Genomic DNA, 25,124 nt, shown 5'->3' with positions numbered 1-25,124 from the left:
TCCGGTTTTCGGTCGCATTATTTCCATTTTAAGTTGTGCCACTGAGACGTGGTATTTCTTGTATTTAACTTTTCCGCCACAAAATATAATATGTGATATTGTGCGTTTTAACACCATTTTTGTGTTTCGATATTATATAATATATACATCATTCAATATTTTTATACCTACAGTATAACACACATACATCATTTTATACTAATTTCACGCTCCTACGGTACAGTAGTATAAAGGATGGTTTGTTGATGTTTTACTTTATGCCGAATCCCTGCAAATAAATTCCATATAAAAAAAATTACTCTTAATATTTTGGGATTTTCATTTGAATTCCTTTGTCTACCTGTATGAGCGTTAAATTTTTTCTTAGTATATAACACTATATTGTACCTATTTATTATCGTTTTAAAAAAATGTTCCTGTGGTAGTACAGATAGAAATATTATCTGAATTAAAACTTCGGAGTAAATAATTAATCTGAACAAAAAATACCAATTTTCAACAAAGTTATTGTACTAAAAAAATAGATTAAAATTATGTACCTATTATATAAATTATTTAATTTTAACAATTCTTTTAGAAATAAAAAAGTCAATTTTTTTTAAACGGAGTAAATGAAGGGGTTGGAAATAATTTTCAAAGTATGTTTGTACCGACTAAATATGATCTTACTACCGTTTTTAACATACAAATTAACATAAATTTTCACTCTTCACATAAGCCTGTAACTTTATGTTAACATTTTAGGCTTGCAGTAGGTATTTCTGAACCCTGATGTTCGTCACCGATTAACAGTTTTGTAATGTATAATAATTTATTAACGGTAACTTGTTTTTTACATATTATTTTTTTATTACTCCTAGTTTACTAAATTTAGTCATCTAGTTTCTTTTTATTTAACGGGTAAATACTATAAGAAATAAATATACTACTACTGCGTTAAGTATATTTCATTTTAACCATATTAAATTTTACTTGACATAGGTATGACGGATATTGTAGTTTATCGTAAAGAACCTGATAACCAGTTACACTTAAATAATAACAAATAAATGACACGTTTAGTGAAATCATTTAGCCAATTAAGTGTACATATAAAATTATCAACATAAGTTATCACTTTCTATAATAATATATAATTTAATATAAATATACTATGTTATGAATGTATAATACGATTATTGTTTTTTTTTTATATAATGTAATAAATTAAGCAAAATGCAAATAAATGATGGAAAATCATTTGGAAGACTTCATATAAACTAAACCTGTCTACTTCATCAGAATATATACGATCCTTACAAGTTTTTATATATTGAAAGGCAGTTTACTAAATTTTTAATAGCCGCCGCGTTATGTAAAAACCACAAATCAATTAAGATTAAACCGTTACATTGTTAGTTTTCGTTTTTTAACCTAGTAATAAGGATAATATTGTTATTAAATGCTGTTTTCGTTAAAAAGATTTACACCTTTGGAACATTTTGGAACAATTACTAAAATACAAAACTATTATATGAATATCACGAGTAAAACATATTAATAATCACTGTAATAATAGTTATTTAAAATATGTCGTTTGGCAAGTAATATACAATTTTAATAATTTTTCACATCGCTAATTTCCAGGGAATGGAGGTTAAAGCTCCTATACACATTTTTTCATGGATAATTGACAAATATATAAATTGTATACAAAATGTACATATATTTTGCTTGCTTTTCGGTTGACAATATTAAAATGAAATTTGTTAAAAGGGCCATGCCGTTTATTCGTACAATAACAAGAATTAATGAAATTGTTTATCATGTACATGGTGTTGGCAGTAAATAGAAATAGAAATAAACATAATAAATTCAACACTTTTTTTTTTGTTGAAAAAATTGGATAAAAATTAAAGTATCATTTGAATGTATAAATTAATTTTAAAAAGTCAGCGAGGGAGAACACTTTATGTGTGCACTATTAATAAAACATGAATTCTATGTACATAAACCATGAATACTGTCATGGTAAATGCACAAAATAATTTTAACTCTAAATTAAGTTTTTGCAAAACTTAACGCTTGCAGTAAAAATAAATTTACCGAATGAGCACAACAATAAGTTATCGTTAAAAAAATGTAATACAGTCTAAATTAAATGTTATCTTGATATAAAATTTTAGAAAGTGTTTAGGCATTCACTTTAAAATAATATTATAATCTATTTGGACTATTAACCTATCCCTATAAAGAATACGGTGTAGACGTTGTAGTCGTGGGCCTTGACATAAAAAATTTAAACGCTACATCGCTGTTAAACCAAAAACCATTTTGAGTTTCCAAGTGCGTTTAAGACATTATTAGAGCACAAATATGTTGTTGCGAGCATAGGTATTGTGATATGAATAAAAATGTAGAATAAAACTATTGCAGTGCTCTTTATGCAAAAAGAAAAATGATTTATTACGTTAATTGTTAAACTGAATTTGTGTATGATAAAAAGCCAAGTCCAAAAATTATAGGTTGGATTAATAAAAAAAATAAAATAGAAATATAATTCTGTAAGACCTTAAAATACTTAGCTAAAACCGTGTATGCGCCAAAATGATTTTACTATTGTTTGATGCAGTTATAAAAAATCATATTTACCATTCAATCCTCCATACTATCTTACAATATTATCAAGTTTAGGTACAAGAATTCTTGTTGCAAAAAAATTAAATAATTCGTTGCTGGTAATTTAGTTTCTGTCCTCCTCTATTGGAAGCATTTTCTTAAAATTATTATACACCGCTTAAATATTTTCTTAAAGATTTATACAAAATGTATACAACTGTGTGACGTTATAATCCAAAACTTCTAATTTAATTAACCTATATTTTAAGTAATCATATAAATAATAAAAATAATTAGCTATTAACATCCATTTTAACTGTTGCTTATAAAGTATGTGAATTTTAAGCAGCTAAAATAATTTATTATTGACAATTCTAATTGATCACTAATTGATTTGTAAATTATTATTATTTTATACTGGTCTTTCGTTGATATACTGAACATAATATATGGTTTAAAGGACCACCCACACTAGAATTTTAATTTTAATAACCGGTTAGGTATATTATTAGGAACTAGACCGACCTATCGGTAATCGTATATGAAGTCCTATTAACGCCGTCCAATTTAGAATTCATTGGCCTTCTCATTCGTTTTTTATTAATAGAGAATTTATTTTAAAGAATATTCCATCCGTTTAATTCAATTCTATCTCAATAATTATTGTTGTGTGTACACAATTATATTTTCAGAAATATAATCATCTTACAAAATCACTTTATGACTATCTTTAAGTAAGTACCCGGAAGTAACCAAATCATAATAATATAATAAAATTTGTATTTTAATCTCAATATCTATTGTTTAATTTACTTAATTCATTTTTTTTTTAAGACTCTTAACCGTTAATAGTTTTTATAACATTTTGGTGTCAAATACAATTATTTTAATATAATATTTTTTTATAATCACTGCGTTGAAGTTATTTATAATTTATAAAAAATAGACATTTGTATAAAACACAACACTTGATTAATCGTTTTTGTAACGACAATCTTGAACATTTAACATTGAACTTTGATTTTTTGTACTCGCCTGTCTACTTTATTAAATAAAACAGAGGCAATACAAATTTGCATGTATTAAAATACAGTTTACAATGAAGTTAATAGCCGCCACATTACATAAAACCACTAATCAGCTAAGAGATCTGTTGACAAATTAAATCGCCGTGGTCGGTTAAGCCGTTATAGTCGTTAAATTAAGCTTAAACATATATTTAAAATATAGCCCCTGAAATCTTTTATCATTTTAAATGTACACACCTTTTTAACGTTTGGAGAATTTTCCAATTTTAGGAAAACGATACAAGAATAAATAAAAAAATATTATACTCGTATATAAAAAAACGAATAAAAAAAATCAGTACAAAATATTCTTAATTATTCAAAAATAAATATTATCTAATCTACCCAACTATAATATTTAACTTGTGTTCACCGTGACTTATTAATTATTATTCATTACTAATATTAGCGTTTCGATCCCCTCACCACACAGCATGAATATTCTGTTATTAATATATTACATCTTATGTTCTCTCTGCAAAACCACACTTGAACGAAAAAGTCTTTGAAAAAATATCCATTCTAAGCATTTAAACAGTAAGTTTGCCAATATGAAACACGTGACACTTAAGATTTTATACACAGGTTCGGTTCTATAATGATTTTATAATTTCAAAAAAGACACGGTAGAAAGTGACATTTAGGTATTGTTACCGAATCTCTATAATATAATATAAATATGATTATCAAACATTGCCCTTTAGAAACTTTGTAATATGTACAAACCAGTTTCTTTAGGCCCTCGAATAGACAATTTTGTTTCTTTTTTTTTTTAACTAATGCCCATTTTACCATTTAAATACATTAGAGTGATAATGTAATATACATTATAATAAATTGTCAGAAACTATTTTATCGCCCACCCAACACAAAACCCGTTTTGCCAAAAAGGTTTGACCTGCGTTAAAAAATATTGTCGTTTTACATAATACAGCTAACCTAACCTAAACGGATGATTTTCATGTTGCTAAATGCAAAATACGTTCTATGCTGTGTCGTTTGCAATAGGCAGTTAAATGTTAAATAACCGAGATCATAATAAGACACACTAGATACAATTCGTTTTGAATTTGATGGCCTGACAAGTGGATACATATAGAAAGCTGGTCTAGCATTTACGTCGATGCAGATATTTCTTAAAAAATAATCCTAATAATTCTACTATATTAACGGTACCACTTTGATTTCGTGGGTTTGATGTCGTTCGGATAAATGTCCAAACATATTAAAGCTCGGATGATTATGACTTTGCATATTTTTTTAGTGAAATCAGAATTATACCCTATATAATTTCGATTCACAAAGACTAGATTTCAAATCAGCAAAATGAAATTATTGCATATATTTGCATAGTTGACCCTTTAGAAAATGTATTTGCATATACTAATTTTTTTAAAGTTTTAGTAGCATATTTGTAGGTATAATTATTAAAAAATATTTAACAGTGTTTACGAGTATGAGATAAAGAAAATTATACACAACACGAGAATAAGTATTAAACGAAAATTCTGGTTAAAAAATATTGTCCAAAATGTCTAAACTAATCGTCATTGTTCTTTGAAATTTCAAAAAATCACCAAAATAATTGTGACTCAATGTTATCTTGGTACGTAAAATACATTTTTAAATAATGAACTTGTGTAAAATATTATTTATATTATGTCAAGTCGGCTATTAGAGAACTCGTCTAATATGTTTTAGCCGATTTCAATAATGACATATAATTGCATATTTTGATATTTTCAAATGCTTTTTTTAATACTTTTATGGTCATTAACATCCCAGTTTTGTTAATAAATTATAGTTTAAACTTTACATGTTGCCATTTTATATACCTTAAATGGAGGAAAAAATCAATAAAAACGTGAAATGCCTATATGTTGCAGTGTAGCCCGTTTGAATACGTTTATTGCCTATTTGTATAATGTATATACTTCACTATAAATAGGTTAACAGTTTTGTTTTTAAACTGTACGGTTCGGTTAAAAAGTCGTGAAATTCAATGGGACACTTGAAACAACAAGTTACACGAGTTTTCTTTGATTTTTATTGGCTTCGACGATGAGCTTAAAAGGTATTGGTAAAACATTTTAAACTGCCCTGAACCGATTTCTTTATCGAGCGAATCTATAGATCATAAATCGTACCGTAAAGATAATTTATAAAAAGTCCAAAAAATGGAAAAAGTTTACCCCTTATCTTTGACAATCCATAAAAACAACTTATAATATTTACATGTTTTTCAACTTAAAAATACAACACACTATAACCTTACCGAAAAATACTCAAATTGCTAAAAAAATGTCAATGTAATGTTCTTATTGTGATAGTTATATTGATAAGACAGATATAACGACAAAAACTAAAAACATATTAACAGCCTTTCCCCCTGAACAGGTTGAAACTGCTTATTTACTTTTATATTTTGAAGATAGTTTATTAGCTATAAGATATATATTAAAGAATAATTTTTTTTTTAGTACAACTCTTTAAAATGTATACATTAGTCGTTGCAACGTTTCAATTGTAATGTATTGCTAATAAAATATTTCTAGTCATTAATATATTCGAGGGTGATAATAGCGTGAAATTTGTTAGAAATGTTTGGTAAGTAAAACAAAGATGTATTTGAATAAATTCCTTAAGTCACAATACAAATGAACCTGAAAATAAGTTTACACGATTGAAATTAACAATAATGAAATAATTTCAATTGTTACTATTACAAATAATACAACAATCGAGTTAGCTGAAGTCAAACGAAGATAACATATAAATATTTATAACAATTTCAGAATTTTTATTTTGTGGACCATAAAATAAATTCATAGGATATCAAACTATATCATTTGGTTTGTGTGAATGACTATAGTAAATATTTACTTTAAATAAACAGCATTCATCATTGTGAAGCTTAAAATTGGCTCAAAAAACCTATAAAATTCACAATAACTAAACTATGGTTTACTATAGTATGAATAATAATAATAATAATAATTTTTTTTTTTTACAATAAATAGCCGATAATTCAAATTTATCGACAAGTCATACTCGTTTTACGTTAACTTTCGTACGTTTTCTTATATTGAATAACTCCTATAGTAATCGTGTTTTATTTTATAATCGTTAAGGTGAAATTGTAAATGTTTTACTGTCGATAACTTTATCAACCAACTCAATATCAACGAATTCATTTTTATACGACTTTTGAACGTCGTAGCGGGTTAAATATTATAATTTTTGCCGCGACAAGAACATTTCTTATAACAGCGAAAAATATATATTATCGAGAAACTCTATCAATGTGTATAACTTTTTTTTTTATTACAACCCGACTTCGGCGCAAGCGTACACTTTGAACGATAATTTCTTCGGATGTCCGTGCACGTTGTACACCGTGTTTTTTTTTCTTTAACTAAACGGTTGTATCGACAACATAATATAAGTATAACTCGACTATCACGTTAAGTGTATTATTATTATTATTGTACGGATGATACAAGACTTTTAGCGTTATAAATGCCGTTTTTTCATCATGACGACAACTCCAAACGACCGATAGGTGTAAAATGGCTTTAAACGGTTTGAATTATTTTTTTTGGTTTTTTCATCAGTTTCTCCGGTGTTTGGATTACGTCACGGACGAGTCTGCGGAACGTCGCTGTTGCCGCCGTCCGGTCTCGTTTTGCCAAAGTTCCCGACGGAAACGCGTGCGGTCATTGCGGATGGCGATCGTTCGGTATTCCTTTTGTGTGCGGACGGTGTACCGGTTTTCGGCGGACCACCGTGCCGCGTTATGTCACGGCCGCGCCTCGGCGTAAGGGACACGCGCCGGCCGGGACGTCCCGACGCTTTGGCCGACCGGTTTCGGCCGGTGCGAAGACACCACGCGTCCCGGGCACGCGGCTGCCCGGGTTGCCGCCCGGTGAAAGTCTTTGCAAAACTCGCGGGTATATAATCCGATTGCCGCGTGGAAACAGTCAGTCAACAAACGGCACGCCACAACGTACAAACGGACAAATCGTACATTATTTTTTGGGTTTTCATACATTGCATTCGCAGTTACCGGTAACGTGGTATTCGCGTCAGTAAAACAATATTATGAAGACACACGTGAGTTTCGTTTATTTGACTTTATTTTTAAAAAAAAAAAACATTAAAAAACAAATACTTGTAGGTACGCTATTGTATTATAATATCTAAAACTGTAACTTACTTAAAAGTAGGTACTGAAAACGTTATCAAACTTATTACTTACAAGGGTAACGAAACGATTTTCGCTTTGTTCCTGCGTATTTTCTGTAAAAGTACATTGTTTAGTTTATGATAAGAATAAAAAGGACACAAATGATTATCATAAAATTGTATACCAGAGCAAAAACGAGAGTAAAATATTTTTAAGTATTCTCGTAGGCGGTGTTCAAACTTTTTATTTTCGTTATTTCTTGAAAAGATAGAAACTTACTTTGTCGAAAACTTATTTTTTGTCACATATACTATTTTTATTCTCGTCGCATTAAATATAGCTTATTATAGTTTCAATTCTCATTTTCATTACAATGATTTTATAATAACAATATAATCTCTGTAGTTCTTCTTGGCCTTTTTCAGTCCCAAAATTATTACTTGAAATCATTTTTTGATTATTGATTATTTGTTTTAAAGATTATTAGAAAGATAATATTTTCAAATTTTAACTTAATACATAACTTTAATGAAATTAAAGTCAAGTTCATCAATCGTTTTTAATCCCTAACAATAATTTAGAACCGTCGGTATTCTAATATTTTAATCTGTTTAACATTTAAATACATTCACTAAGCATTGTTAAACTTTTAGTCGGTCGATTCTTTTACGGATAAACCCAGTTGACGAGTCTAAACGATTAGTAGTCGAATTAGGTTTATTCCTTATTGTAAATGCTGGAAATCATTCTTTGGACTATTCTTTTGCGTTCTGCACACGTTAGAATATTATAGACGCTGGACAAAACGTTGATCATCAATCTCTCGTGCTTTTTAATTAAATCCTCGGTAGTTGGTCACAAAGGTGTTTGGAATCTAAGCTTTTCATTGTTGTATTTTGCATATTTGCATGATAATAATATGACTGTAAACACACACACAGGTCGTACTGGGTTTGGCAGCCCTCGTGGCTCTGGCAGCGTGCTCAGAAGACACTTCCGGCGCACAACGTGACCAAGTCAAGGACAACGACCACTTGTCCAACAAGCGGAGCATCGGCGAGGAATACAGCGGGGCCGATTACGGCAATGGAGCCGAAGCTTACGGCCCGTCCGCCATCGCGGCTGCCCCCGTAGCGGCGTCCACCGGTTACGCCGAAGCCGCCCCTGCCGTCGATTATGCCGCAGCCGCCCCTGCCGTCGGCTACGCCGCAGCCGGTCCAGTCGCCCTGTCTTCCGGGTAAGTCACGACGCTTGTATACGTAATACACGCACAAACACTTCTGCACGTTTGGTCCTGAATGACCAATGTAAAATTTTAGGGGGGAGAAGAGTACATTAGTTGGACAAAAAATTGCAAGACGTTTAAAAAAGTTATTTAGTATTAAGAATTAACGCCGAGCCTAATGGACAATAAACAATTTAAAACTTATATGAAATCTTCCCTGTTTCGTCTGTAACGGGTCGAAAGACTTTCCGAATTTGTTTTTTTAACTATTTCACACAAAATAGAAACATAAACAGTGCGATAATATTATCAAAAATTGAGGTTTTTAGAATTTCATCTGATATTTCTGCAGTACATCGACACGCCGTTACGAACGCAACTAATTTTTTTTTCGCGCCCGTAGTTTAGTTTTCCGTTGATTTTCAAAGATTATGGAGAGAGGTTTTTTTTTTTGTTTTTTGCCAATTACCGTTTGTTTTGACGCGGCGTCCACGTAACCGGTCGTGGTTTTTACGTCGTTTTCATGGTAAATGAGAACTAATCGATTTCGGGTCGCCGTACAGTCTCGATCTATACGGAATTCGCACGGCTGCGGCCGATCATTTGTGTGTTATGTGTATATTTTCGGTACTAGGCCGACGGCAATAACGTAATAACGACAGTCCCATAGGTATAAAATACCCGGCCGATTTACATAGGTACACAATTATTGAATACCAATTAGCCCGGTTCGAGAATCGCCAGCCATACGTTGTGTTTTCCTTCGTGGGAGGAACTCAAACTACAAAATAACAAATATTATAGTCTGTACCTTTAAATATTATTTCGATGACGGAGTACGGGTTTGAGAAAAAAAATGTCATATTATCTGAAATCGACATCACTTTAACGGTCGATCGGTTTGATGTCAACATTGAAACAGTCTGCCAGCACTTTTTATGTAGTTCAGCCTTGAAACGCAACATTTGTATATTATATTATGTGACGTTCTTGCAGATACGCATCGGCGTACGCTCCGGCATATGCCCCGGCATACGCTCCGGCTTACGGCCAGACTTACGGTCATGCTTACGGTCAGGCTTATGGTCAGGCTTACGGCCCCGAACAGATCGTCTCGCAGCACGTGGAAGTGCACCGACCGGTGCCGGTGCCAGTGTACAGGACCGTGGCCGTCGGCGTGCCGCAACCGGTGCCAGTGCGAGTGCCGTACCCCGTGCCAGTGATCAAGACCGTGGCGTATCCCGTAGAGAAACCGGTGCCGTACCCAGTGGACAAACCTTACCCGGTGCACATCGAGAAGAAAGTGCCCGTGGCAGTGCCCAAGCCCATCTATGTGCCAATCTACAAAATCAAAAACATTTACCACGAGCCCAAATGGCTGAAATGGTTCAGCGAATGGTAGAGGTAAGCAACTCAAATGCATTTTCCCCTTGGGTAAAATCCCGCAGGAACGAGGATAGCCCACACTTACCACCATTCATCAGCAAACATCAAATCTTTTATTTCACTATTAAAAAGTATCCACCCGACCCATCTTTGCGTATTCGCTTCCTTTTACTTTTTCTCTTTGATTCATTCTATCCGAAACAACATATACTTATATTCGATCTAACCCAACCACTGTCTCCAAACATATTATTTAGAAATTTTTCTTTTTACTCTAAGTAGGGCGGGACAACTTACTTAGCTTTAGTTAAGTTAACATGATATTTAACTATTCTGTTTTGTTTTTTTGCTTTAGATACCAGAGCGCCTTGCAAATATTGTTCAATCTGTTAATATAATATGTAAATAATAATATTATATAAATGGCCACTACTATGATGTTATAGTATTGGCGATTGTGCTGTGACGGTACAACTGATGTTATAATTTGACTGACCATACTGTACGAGTTACTAGCTTCGTGTACATAATATTACTTCTATTGTTACAACCAATTTTATAAAAAATTTGTTAAATAGTATGTACGTCCGAAAATAAAATAAAAATGTTTTTCTTAACCATTGACTTAAATTATTTATTATTTTATTGATACCGTTTGTTTAACTTTTTTTTAAGAAACAAAGTGAAAGTGCTAATTTTAGTATTAGTTAAGAATACCTGATATCCACATTAAAGGCAATAATAAAATTTATATGTGTTAATCTGGTTTACTGCATAGTGTAGTGTAAATATTGAAAAAAGTTCTTCCTAGGTACATTTTTATATTATCATACATGTAAGTTTCATAATTCAAATTAATATTTTTTTATTTCATGTTATACTATAAAATTGATTTGTCATTAAAACCAATTTAATAGACCTGATAGATGTTTTATAAATATATTACGATTTTTAAATGTCCATTATAAATATTTAACAGTTAGCTTAAAAATCAAATATTTTTATAATATTAAATTAAAAATGAATAGCTTAATTGTTTAATTTTACATTTAATATACAATTATAAATAGCAGTTAATAATACATTTAGCTCGATACATTTCACAGACAGCAAAAATAACTTTATTTTTCTAATAATAATTTATTACAATATTCTAAAACTTTGTATATTAACTTTGTAAAATATCTGTTATAAATCACAATGTTTGAATTTTGTTATAACCTTAGATCTTAGATGTTAAAACAGCAAAATAAAAATAAAGAAATAATTAATTATAATTTATGAGTCTAGTATTTACTTAATACAAGTGGTAACGCGGAAACTCATTAAGCATTATGTTTACTAATGTAATCGAATTTGTCATGCTAATTGACTGATAAAAAAAATAATTACTAATTAAGACATATCATTGCTACATACATCAATAAAAGTACACAATAAACGTGTTTTTTCAAATGAGATTTTGATCAAATAAGCCAACATTGAACCTTTTAACGAAATCGACAAGTTTAACAGAATCGTGCTTTCTTGAGAACCAGTATTTGATTATTACTAGCATTGGCCCAGATCCGGCTCAAGGGTTAAGTGATATTGTCACACGCCAAGAAGGAAAATTTTTTTTTTTCTAAAAGAATCAGTAGACTAATTTTATGTATTTAAAAAAAAGTAAAAACTTAAAAAAAATAAGTTTTATTACTGTATTTTACTAATCATTATCTAACTGTTTGGTATAAGGCGTCAAACATGTTACTAGAGGTATCTGACTTGATTTTCGCAGCTCTGCATTACCATGATTATATTTTTCTGAATATGTTTGGTGATAGATAAGAATTAAGAAGTTTTATCATTTTAGAGTTATTTCTGTTTTTATTTGTAGATTAATAAAACAGGGAGGTGTGGAACAACCAAGAATATTTCTTTTTTTTTGCGCAATACTATATTATTCCTCTGCAACTATTATGTTATGAACCAGTCAAAAAGTTTAGAATACCCTACTTTTTTATTATCTATATACTATTTGTTATTTATGTGACAAATTAAAATAAAAGTTACTTTTAAGATCAGTAGATTTATCTATAGACTAAGCATCTTACAAAGGTAGAATACTATTTGTGTTAGTTTACTGAAGGCTACGTAATAATAATGATTTATAAATATGTAAGTTATGGTCAAAAATACTATAACTACTTTATCCTCCATAGAATTTAGAGCGGAAATATAATATGTTACACATAATAATAAAATAAAATACTTTATTCATTATTGTATTAATATTTTTTCGTACTCAAAATGGTATAAAAGGTAAATCAAGATTAAATCTACCACGTAATAATTCTTATACTATCAGTTTTATTGTAAATTTTTCCAAAATTATATTTTATTAAAACTTATGTTAAATAAATTTATACTACAATAACTCCACAAACAAAGATAATTCTAAAAAATACTGTACTATTTGTTTTAATTGTTTAACACTAAAATGGTATTAACTAATGGAAAAACTTTAGAAAAATAATTTTCTAAACGATTTGTCGTGACTATTTTTAGTGTGTTGTATTGTTTGGATTTATTCCAGACGCAATTAGACAAAATATTTATGATCAATAATAATAATTATTTTATTTAGCAATATTAATATTTACATACATCAATATATCCTTTACCACTTAGGATAAAATCCTTGTTTCAATTGATGCAAGTCCATAAAGTAAAAAAAAAATATGTATAATAATTATATTCAAAAAATAAAAGATAAATTTATATGAAATCGAAATATATATATATACCAATATATGATAAAATTGATTTATATTGTGATGGTAACTACACCTTATAGCGACGGCCACAAACGCATTCAATTTTTGGTTCTGGAAGTCTCCCAGTGTTCACAGCTCTTTTAAAGTCATGGAAAAATAGTTTCCATTCTCCTTCTAAAAATCGCCAACATAACATAAATAATAAAATGTTTTATTGATTAACCGCATATAGTTGAAACAGCAAATTATAAAATGTTTCATAAAATGTTTAGCCATAAGCAGTTTGAAACAATTTTACAGTATTTTAAACATGTTTTATTATTATTTTTATTTATTGAATCAATAAACCTCTACATGGAAGGCCATTGTCCCACATGTTAACATAATTATGGTTTTAATATTAATATATATTTAAGAGTGGATTTTTTGTAGAGCTAAACATGTACTTTGGGGCTAAACAAGGCACTTATAAGAGTAATATTTTTATTGGCCGATATAAAAAATGCTATTGAACTATCGTTTTTGAACAAATAATCAATAAAATTGAATATATAATTTTGTAATCAATAACATGAGGTACAAATTATTTTTTTTTATACTTAAGGTAGTTTTACACGAAAAAAAATCGTAAATCATACCCTGAGCTTTTTAGACACTTTGAATTTATTGGTATTTACTTTAAAAGAATAATGCTACTGTCAGTTCTTTTTTGCAACTCAACCGAGTAGAATGTAATGTATTTATGCAAATTTTTTTAATTATAATTTTTAAATTGCATTTTTTAGAAGGAAAGGAAATTTATTAACTAAAAGATATTTCATCGAACACCACTATTCGTATACATGTCAACATTTAGGCGTACATTGTTAACGTTAAAAGTAAAAATAGAATATCAGCTAAGAGAATTCTATGGATAACAGTAAAACGTACTCTATAAAAATATATGAATATATGTGAGTAGTACTGATTTACAAATCACAATAAAGAAAAATTAATATCGCTATGCTTGTATTGAGAGTAAATTTTTTGTTGATTAGTTAGGTTAGGTTGAGTTGGGTTAGGTCGCATTAGGTTAAAATTATTAATAAACAAAAAAAAACAAGAATACAATGATATAGTCTTAGTTAAAACTATGCGTATACTTGATGATATTATTATTATATTTACCTGACGAAATTCCGAATTTAGCCATAATATCATCGAGTTGCTCTGAAGTATATTCTTCTTCTTCATAGTATTTTTTCATGTCGTTGATAGTAATGTTTTGGAGTCCATATTTCCCCTTTGAGGCAATTTTGTTAAATTCACGGCGTAACACCTAGAGAGAAAACAACATTTATTAAAATATATAGCGGACTGTCTGTCTACCAGGTTGCCTATAGTGACACAGTATACCACATCAGACATTCATGTTATGAGTATAAATTAAAAACTTATAAAATAACATAATAGTTATAGTGTAAAACATATAAGATAGTTTGATATGTTTTTTTAAACTAATAATTTTTTTTGAACCATATAAACAAATACCTCCTATTTATTTAGGCTATATTTTATTTTATTATATTAAATAATAAAAACAAACAATAGAATGTTTATTCTAACTTCGGTTGAAATATTAATATTGATGAATTTTAAATAACAGTGATTTTTTTCATCAACGGTTCTAATTTATTACTATTTGATTTATAATGATGCACTATTTAAATATTGTATATTATTTACGAAAACATCTGATAAACTTTTAAATTTTACTTTATTATGAAGAATAAAATTATTTTTACTGGTCCCTTGTTTTAATTCCATATTGCTCATATCTCGTTGACCTTTCTGATTTGTCGACTTAGCATATTTATGTAAATACATTTATGCATAATATACATTTGCGCAAATAGGGCGGGAATTTCTGAGACTTATCTCTCTAAACCAAGTCCTTATTATATAACTACTTTATTTATTTAGGGCCTAACATTAAACCAACTAAATCATTAACATGTAATCCCTTTTGAAAACTGAAATGACGCAACTGTCTATCATTTTTAAATTATTTAGCGTTTAAAGCCTTAACAGTTTCATTATTTTTTAAATTAACCTATTAATTATTTAAAAAATAATATTCTATTCACAGATTTAATCTATGTTAATGAATAATCCAGCTGTTTAATCCAATTTTAACTCACTGTTGTGTACACACAGTATTATTATCAGAAATAACATATAACTTACAGGTATAGGCCATCTTGGTATGCGGCCTTCCAACACGGCCTCGGTAAATTTTGCATAATTAATTCTGTATTCTTTTTGACCTAAAAACATCCGAATTATAACACAAAATATATTATGGTGTTTTATAATAAACCCAACGTTTGGAATACTTGGTGGTTATTGCAGTTGACAGGAAACTACGGTACGAGCATTATCGAACCACAGACCTGAAGATAGAATGTGTAAGTATTCCTAAACGTTTACAGACCAACTAAACTACTCAAGTGGCAGTAATTGCAAGTTGTGTAAATATTTCATTTTGTTTTACAATACAATCAGGCTAATAACCGACGTTGTTGGATCGTTAATTATAATACAAAAAAAAAACGTATAGAGTTTATAAGTATATATTTTTACTAACTATCTTGAAACATAGGTGTTATTATAATATAATACAAATAAAACTAACTAATTGTATCTTAGTGTTTTAGTTAATAGTTTACGTATAGAATCACTTTTAAAATTGTCAAGTATTAAAAAACTGTATCACGATTACCTTTATCATTCGTACATTTGGTTCCGAATCTTTCTGTTAGAACACGAAATTCATTTTCTTCCTCGCCATAATACACGATGAAGTCGTGCCACATTATATAGTCGTTTTTACCATCTTTTATTGCGTTCCATAGATGAGATATTTCCTAACATTAGTAAAAAAATAATACAGTAAGATAAGCATATTTTTTACTAAAAAATATACTTAATATTAATACTTATACAAAATATTACAAACGATTTTAATTTAACCCTGCATCAGTCGCGAGCTCTACTATTGTAGTACACCGATAATAAATTTCATTTTAAATCGTTTTAGGTTTTCTTCATCACAATGATAATTATATTACCTTTAAGTGATATTGTATAGTTGATATCTGTTATGATTTCGGACTTTATTTTTTAGTGTTATTCTGTATATTGAGCGATAAAATTGTATGTTATAGAGTTGTAGATTACGCGACGACTCAGGTACATAATTTTTTTACATTGTACGTTTATGGGTATATTTGAAATTTTATAAATTGATGTTATACATTATATATATATATATATATATATATATATATATATATATATTCATATAAATATATATTTTTTAATAATATTGATTTATTTATTCTCCTTGTTACAGTTTCTTTTTATGTGTATTAAATTAATTAATAATGTAAAAATATGATACAAAATATACAATAAATATGAGAATTAAATAATGTAGTCAAATCATTAATTAATGTTGCAATAATACATTTTAATTAGCAAAATTGTAATTGTTCTACATATGTAGACGCGCGACTACTCGTGTGATATTAAACCACGTGACTGATGCAGGGTTAAATGAATACCTCAGTGATGTATATATTAAAATATATTTGTTTAAAAATCATGCAAATGTATCATGTATCTGGTTTTATTTTTGCAACACTATTTTCGTTTTTTGATAAGTTGAAGAAAAAAACAAATTTAACAAAACTATGTGTATATGTTTCTGAACATTTAGACTGATAGACAATTATTAATAAATTTTACAATTTAAGAATAGTTTGAATTTGAATTTGTAGCTAAAAAAAAATAAGGAGTGGTGGTGCAACCAGGACTATTTTTTTTTTGTGCGCAACACTACATTATTCCCTTGAAGCTTATGTCTCTAAAAGTATTTAATCAAAATTCGCTAACGACCAGTCAAATAGTTCAGAAACTTTTATAGCCAACTTTTATACCCAACTTTTATATACAATTTTTTATTTTGTTGATAAATTATAAAATTAAAGAGTTACTTTTAATATATAAAACAAATTTACTTTACCGGGCGCCTTTTTTTTTTAAATGTAGTCATCCGTCATCTTTAGTACCATTTTATTCTCTACATTAATTCTGTTACATCTTGTTACCGTTATTAATACATTAAGGATATCACAATGTTATTCTTTACGTATAAATATCATAAGCTATCAATTTTAAATTGCGCGATCTTTAAATGTCTATTATTCCCCAACCAAGTGCGAGAGACCAGTTTTTTTTTGCAGATTCATATCAGCATTAAAATACTATCGACAAAAAAAAAATCAAAAAAAAGTTGGCCAGTAAAGAAAATTTAAACCTTTTGTAATAATAATGATTTATAAATATTATGTATAAGTTATTGTAGAAAAAACTTACCTCATCATCGATAGAATTTACCGCTAAAATAAAATATGTTACAAAAAATAAAATAAAATACTTTATGTTCATTTTTGTATTAAATGTTGTTCGTACTGAAAATGGTATAAAAGGTAAATCAAGATTAAATATAACACGTAATAATTCTTATACTATCAGTTTTGTTGTACATTTTTCTAAAATTATGTTTTTTTAACTTATGTCAAATACATTCTCACTACAGTAACTGCGCAAACATAGAAAATTCTAAAAATACAGTACTATTGGTTTTACATGTCTAACAGTACTATGTTATTAATATATAATAAATACCTTTAGAATAACAATTCTCTAAACGTTTCGTCGTGACTATTTTTTAGCGTATTCATTTTTTTTTAAAAAGTATATACAGACGCAAAGTAACAAAGTGTACTTACGGTTAAATCAATTTAAAAATACCATCCATACTTTTTAATTTTCACATATGAATTGAAAATAAATAACAAACACATATCACCGTATTGCAATAAGTTTGTTTTACCTCTGCAAGCTCTAATGTACCTATGAATCTAAGAAATACGTACAGACTTTACATTTGTAGACGACTACTGTATTTATTCTATACTAATATGTGTACTATACTGTAGGTATTTATAAAGACATTGAAAACTAAGCCACATTTTGTACAAAAAACTCTCCTTCTAGTAAAGAACCTAACCTAACCTAACCTAACCTGCCGAATAACATTTTTTTAAAGTGCCCTGTGATTTTAGATACGGATATTTCCCCCAATACATCAAACATTTAGTAATACCTTATTTGTTAAAAAAACATAATTTTTATACATATTTTGGTTTATTGTCAGGATTATAGATTTGGAATACGTGTACTAATATAAGTTAAATGTTTTACAATGATTTATTTTTTTATTCTTTCATCAATGCTGAGTGTAAAACAATATTGTATCTACCAATGGAAGTTATTTGTTTTTCAATGAGTTATTATTTTGCTGTTTTCATCGATATTAAATTGTAATGACTTAAAATTATTGAGGTGTCTGTTTTTATAATTAAATAGAAGCTGACGACGATTAACAGGCAATAACTAAACCCGTCTAATAATTTAAAAAACCATCAGCAACTTATTACACTTATACGTTCTCGTAACTTGGGCGGATACTGTTAGAATTTATCGTCCGCCTATCCTAATAGTTTTTTGCTACTTCATTTGATATGTGGTAAATATTTAACTGTAATGCACATGCAAAGTAAAAAATATTTCCATTATTGGCCTTACAAAGTAGTCTTTTAGAAAGAAAAATATAAATAATCATGAATACATCGATCCAACGGTTTAAAAGTTGTATAGATATGAAAATATCAATAAAATGAAAAATAGAGAACAAGAACGATTTAGCAGAGTAAATATAACAATTATATAGAATCCTAGAAAATGATCAATATCAGACTTTTAGGTTTTTAAATTCATGTTTATACTTGCAATAAACATGAATACAATTGCACAATACAATAAACGAAAACTAAGGAGCTGGGTAGACAACTTATCTTACTTAAACAATATTTATAGAGCATATCAACGCCTTAGTCAATCATATTTAATTCAATATTCATTATAGATATTATTCTCTGAAAATATGGAAATAATGGCAAATGTGACTAGATCAAAAACGTATTTAACAAAATACCCTAATATGGTAAAACTATGACTAAATGATCATTATATAGTTAAGAACTTGCACAGACAAAAATAACTGGCTAATAAAACCAAGAAAGTTTAGTGGTTGTATACAAGGCACTAAAATAATTACTATAATTTTAATGATATGAAACTATAGTTTTTTGATATGAAACTGTGATTAGCTTTAAGAAAAATAACGTTCCAGATTAGCATTGTTAGCTTATACTTTATTTATTAACATTTTTTAATTTTTCACTTTTAATTTGTACTATTATCTCGTCTTACTACAGCTATTATAAGTTAAAAACACTTCTTACTTGCTCTTTGTTTTAAGTTCGTATTATGGTACCAAATGATTTAGTTTTAATATAAACATTTCTTTTAAATTTTAATTACGATGCTGTGCAAAAATCTTTGATTTGAATTATCTTGTAGTTTTGGATTTCTTTTTTACAGTGTCAGAAATAATATGTATATTGTTGTGACTACTACTTCGGAGGACGCTACCCACCCGCTTATAAAGAAATGGAGTATAGGCAATTTTTCACAAAATCTTAATTTAAAGCTTAAATTATAGTGCATATTTATTACTACAGTAATGCACAGTCATTTCTATGGACAAAATTTAATTTCCATCAATATAGATTTGCGCTAATCAAAACCCAAAAGAGTCTTGGAATTAATCTAAAATCTCCAGCTTTTCGCAGTAACTAGAGGAAAACATTATCTGTGCTTAAGCGTTACGAAATTTTTGATTGCTGAATCCGCTAATTTTTAATCATTTATTGAAAATTACTAAAAAAAACCTAAACTGTAAAGATTTACCAGGGAAAAAAATTATTTTCGATCTATCAAGGACAGCATAAAATTATCCTCTGTGTCCTACGAAAATTTGGCGATCGACACCGGATTACACATACCGATTAGCTATAATATGATCGATTTGATTGATGATAATAACATTGTAGCTGGTTTGAAATCGATCGGGAACATCATCGCAAACACTTTCTAACGGTTTAAAATAATAAACGTCTATTATTCGCGTTATTAAATGTCAAACGGAATTTCTACATATACACACACTGCCGGTGCATCTAGTACGGGTAGGGGTCTCGCTAAAAAAAAAATCTTGTGCATGTGTACATACATGTACTTACGCGTCCTTGACGGTGACGGTCGGGTGAAATTATATAGCGTGTGTATAATGATAATAATAATAATAATATAAATGCGAAAAAAATAAAACCCGACTGAAATCTGAACGCGGGCAAGTGCGCAGACTGGATTCTGTCGGAAAACCACTTTCACTCAAACTCGGTGACATACGGGATACGACAATAAGACACAGACGACCCAGACCAGTTTTTCGACTTCCTGTGGTGATCTCTGCATGAAAAGCACACACACACACACACACATACACACATTCGGTCGGGTTCCCACCAGCGGTGTTACGTCACAAGACAGTACGATATTTTTTGTTAAATTCTTTTTTATCCGAAAGTGTTGTTGTCCGTCGAAATTTCCGCGAAACGGCCAATTTAGATTTTTGCACCAAAGGCGTATCGAGTGAACAATTCGATAAAAATAAATTGGAAAAAAAATACCAATCTTCTCAACTGCGCATTGATGCTGAAAATTCGTTTTAAAAAAAACATATTATTATTGTTATCAGAATGTCACATTGTTTACATATATTAATCGCAATAAGTGAACCGCGAATATTGGCATATTTGATATTTTATTCGTTTCATTTTCGGTCTATTCTCACAATTAAAATATACCGTAACGATACAGAGAATATGGCTTTGTATGACCGATAATTATATCTGCTCTTGAGTTACACGTAAAATACCAAAACCGATCGCTATATTATATGAATACATAAACGAACATTGCGGCCGGACTTGGTTTACATCTAATTTTTTAATAAAACTAATAAAAACGCTGAAGACGAAGCACAGTAAGGTCGGTATAATCACAGGACTATAGGAGAAAATATAATAACATTTCAATGCGACTCTGTAGATCAATCTGACACACCTGGTACAACAGCTTAATATCGATAAAATCATTGTTAAGTCAATACTGAGATTAAAATTGTATTTTTAGTGTTGTTGACCGTCTGTCTTGATATTCAACATTATAATGAAAGTATATATACCTGTCCAGTGATTCATTGACACATAGAATCCTTCCCCCCCCCCCCCATCAAATAATCGCTAACCTGGGAAATTTTATATGACACGAGTATGATGTTCCTATTTTTAGGTACTCCTTAAAAATTTAACTTAATTTTACTACGGATTTTTGAGAATATTCCATATTTTTTACAGCCCTACTCTAGATCTACATGGTCAATCATACTTGCAGACCTTACGTCCCGAAACTACGATCGAAAAAGTGAAATAAAGAAAACAGTTCCACCCTTTCTAGGAAAAAGTATATAAATAGTTTGGGTGTTTTTCTGGATTGTGAACTTTTTAAATTTTTGTCCCAGTAGAGTACCTTTTAAGTACGATCTCTAATTTGTAGACTGACTATATGAATAAGTCGGTTCAGTGGTATTGTGGTCCAGAGACATAAAAAAAAATTACTAAATAAAATCTACATTATTGTAAAAACAATACTAAAAAATGTGTAAATGTATATTTGATTTATAAAATTGATTGTTTTAGATTAGTTTTCTATTTTAGGATTTCATAGAACGCATGCAAATGATCTGCACATTCGTATTAAAAAAAAATTGTGTACGATTTTACCGCTGCTTCTCTTTTCACGTTCAAATTGAGTTGTTTACGCACGGACGAATCTCGCCAGAAGCTACATAATGAATTCATTAGTCATTGCTATGAAAACCGCAACAATTATATAATTTGAGGGTATTTTTTTTTTTAATATTGAAATTGATATTACGGTATTTTTAAAAGGGAAATTCGTTCGTCATCATTTAATAACAACAATAATTGTAAGCTTTTCCGTTCAACTTTGACTTTTCCTCTGTTCATGATTTTATCACGAAAATAATATATCATTAATTAGTATATGTTTCTCAAACTGAAATCCGACCCACTGTATGTTTCAATCGTTACTAAACTGTCTGTGAATTCTTTGAAAAAAAATATATACCCATTACATAAATGTAGGTTTTTTTAAAATTAAAATTCATAATTACAGTGTACAAGCAACATTAACTTCACTTTCCGGTACTAAAGTACCAGGTATAACCGTGTCAAATTTGTTGTACTACGTATAATATAATATAGTAATTATTTTACTACAATGAAAGTGAATTTTATAACCATAAATTATATTAAAAGCTAATAATGGGTAAGTACAAAGTAAAAACGAAAACACTTCATGTGGTCTATATTAATTAGTTTAACACAGAAGTGGCCAATTACGACTAGACCATTGAGTATATACTGTATACACTCAATGCTAATACTAATGACTTTGTGACTTATCAGATTGAAGATATTAATTCTATGATTTTCTGTCTTGTATGCAAACACACATAAACGTAATATGAATTAATATGTTTATCTAATGAAAATCCATTAGGGAATCTATTAGCGGGCGAACCTTTTTAAAAATAATTGTTTCGTGATTGTTATGTGTTTTTAAATAAAAATTGTTTAACTGTACTCCTGGTAAAAGTTAAACGTTTTGGGTGTAAGAAGTTAGAAACTGCGTGATACAAGATCCTTTTATGTCCCATAGTTGTTAGAGGGTGCATTATACAATAGGCGATTTAAGTGTCGGTCGTTGAGGTAAATATCACTATGCGTTCCACTCGATTAAGGCGATGCACGTTTTATTGGCTTTACAACATTATATGAGCAACTGGAAAACGACAAAAACAAAAAATGTATAGATTGGTACTTTATTATAAATAATATTTCTCGACTTTATTGCCACGGTAACAGGGAAAATAACTAGTTATAATTATTACATACAATGCGAATACTTACAAACACACAGACCAAACATTATATAAAATAATAGGTTTTTATTATATTTTTATGAATCGACAAAGCGGTTTTGCTCGGGCCCAACGAATTTGGCGTCACCTCCGTTGGATTACACAATAGTATTTCTTATTTCAGCCGCCTTTACACCAGTTTCGATGCGAGTTGATTATACGAAGATGCTCGCATAGAGAAAGCAGATTTGCCGGCATAACGATTTCCATAATGACAAACCGAACCGTTTTGTTGTCCGTCCACATTTATGTTCACATTAGTGTATAGGCTATTTATAATGTACAATAATAACAGGTGCACGAAAATAAAATTATGGGAAACGGTTTTAGGGAACACATTTTGTTCGTCTCGTCTCTGCTACAGCTACGACGACGAGTAATCTGACTAATAATGTAAACCGCACGTGGGAGTCGTCCGCTTTTCTCCTTTTTTCAAACTACAGGTGTGAATGAAATCCAGTATTAAAATACTTCATCGGCCACAATAGTAATAATAATATTGTTACTGTACGTTTCCCGTTCAATGTTAACATTTTATAGCACGTTTAAATATGCGAAACGGATAAGGACTTTTGAATTTATTTGGCTGTTTACAATAAATATTTAAGATAATACACGTTGACACGTCTTGACTGCCTATGAAGTTTAGGTTCTCCAAAAGCAAATAGCTCCCAGCCGTTGGCAGCCCAGCCGACGCCAAGTTCAGAGGTAAAAGCCTGTAGCAAAATAGATCTCAAGAATAACATAAAAAATATTTTAAGTCCCAAATATCTGAGTTTTTTCTAAGTAAAGCCCACGAGGGCGGGTTGTTTCTCAAGGCCGAAATTCACACATATTGACTCAATATCTCATAACAGTTGCTCCCATGTTGAAGTAGTCCAGATTTAACAGTACCCAATTTAAAATACCTATCATACAGATATATTGTTAAGGGTTGGTTTAAAGTGTCGGCACGTCGATATTTGACTGGTTTGCGATTGAAATGCTAAAGTGGTTCAAGATCATGATATTATAATAACAACAGGTTCACTGTAAACAATTTCAGGAAAATCGAAATTCGAACGTAGACATTAAATAAAACACATCAACTTTATTACGAAACAACCGATCAAATACACACCTACATGTAATATAATATTATATTACAATAACTATAATACCCGTTAAACGTTTTTGGAATGTGAAGATAACACGTTAATAGCGAATAGGTCGTAAAACAACGGACTCGTTCAAAATGTTGAACGGTGAAATCGGACTTGACGTAACACAATATAGTAAAAAAATGTATATTAATCAGTGGGTTTTCGAAAAAATTTCCGGTTTCCATCCACAACTGTCAACGACCTTACAGAGAATTTAAACTATACAAAACCAATATTATACCGAGTACCATGTAAGCTACTAAATCATAGTTCGTTTAACGCTTATTACAATGGCTAGCAGCTGAGACGACAATAACACTTACAATGAAGGTGCCATAGTGTAAATAAAGTTTCATGCGCCCAAGTCATGTGTACTTACTTAACAGTGTGCTAAAATTACACTGGACCGCGGACGCCTTGTTTGTTGGTGTTAATAATTATATAGTCCACAAACAAAAGCATAACATACACATAACTTCACTTAAAACAACAGTTCTTTCATTATAACAACGTACAGTAATTATGTCATCATAATATTATGTAAGTAAAGAATGACCACACGAAATAAACACTAAAATATCGCATCGAAGCTAAAAGAAAAATGTTATTTAAGAGCTGCAATGAGTTTCTTGATTTTATTAAAAAAATACACAATACAAGGTGTACATTTGTCTAGAAAAACT

The 25,124-nt window shown here is 29.6% G+C and overlaps 2 protein-coding genes across 2 annotated transcripts; one reads left to right on the top strand and one right to left on the bottom strand.

The window, feature by feature from the left end:
- Positions 1 to 7,635: 7,635 nt before the first annotated feature.
- On the top strand, positions 7,636 to 11,079 carry LOC126834488 (tetra-peptide repeat homeobox protein 1-like). Its single transcript, XM_050566439.1, has 4 exons — positions 7,636 to 7,778; positions 8,793 to 9,088; positions 10,073 to 10,480; positions 10,818 to 11,079. Exons 1-3 carry the CDS (start codon positions 7,767 to 7,769, stop codon positions 10,476 to 10,478), a joined length of 714 nt encoding a protein of 237 aa, XP_050422396.1. The 5' UTR covers positions 7,636 to 7,766; the 3' UTR covers positions 10,479 to 10,480; positions 10,818 to 11,079.
- Positions 11,080 to 13,285: 2,206 nt separating this feature from the next.
- On the bottom strand, positions 13,286 to 17,697 carry LOC126834870 (uncharacterized). Its single transcript, XM_050567072.1, has 5 exons — positions 17,638 to 17,697; positions 15,980 to 16,124; positions 15,445 to 15,524; positions 14,386 to 14,536; positions 13,286 to 13,392 (listed from the first exon to the last, which is right to left on the bottom strand). The coding sequence occupies exons 2-5, from the start codon at positions 16,071 to 16,073 to the stop codon at positions 13,286 to 13,288; spliced, it is 432 nt and encodes a 143-aa protein (XP_050423029.1). The 5' UTR covers positions 16,074 to 16,124; positions 17,638 to 17,697.
- Between the last annotated feature and the right edge of the window lie 7,427 nt (positions 17,698 to 25,124).

This window comes from Adelges cooleyi, unplaced genomic scaffold (assembly GCF_023614345.1).
Source record: "Adelges cooleyi isolate 19-005CV unplaced genomic scaffold, UGA_ACOO_1.1 ACOO_flye_CR_arks_rails_tigmint_CR_PRNA_21, whole genome shotgun sequence".
In the NCBI taxonomy this organism is placed as follows: domain Eukaryota; kingdom Metazoa; phylum Arthropoda; class Insecta; order Hemiptera; family Adelgidae; genus Adelges; species Adelges cooleyi.
This window is presented reverse-complemented; position numbering and strand designations above follow the sequence as displayed.

Coding starts and splice junctions, on each gene's coding strand:
- LOC126834870 (XM_050567072.1), bottom strand. CDS start 16,073: ATGTGGCACGACTTCATCGTGTATTATGGCGAGGAAGAAAATGAATTT. Junction 15,525..15,979: donor CAAATGTACGAATGATAAAG/GTAATCGTGATA, acceptor GGATGTTTTTAG/GTCAAAAAGAATACAGAATT. Junction 14,537..15,444: donor TACCAAGATGGCCTATACCT/GTAAGTTATATG, acceptor TTTTCTCTCTAG/GTGTTACGCCGTGAATTTAA.
- LOC126834488 (XM_050566439.1), top strand. Junction 9,089..10,072: donor CCAGTCGCCCTGTCTTCCGG/GTAAGTCACGAC, acceptor ACGTTCTTGCAG/ATACGCATCGGCGTACGCTC.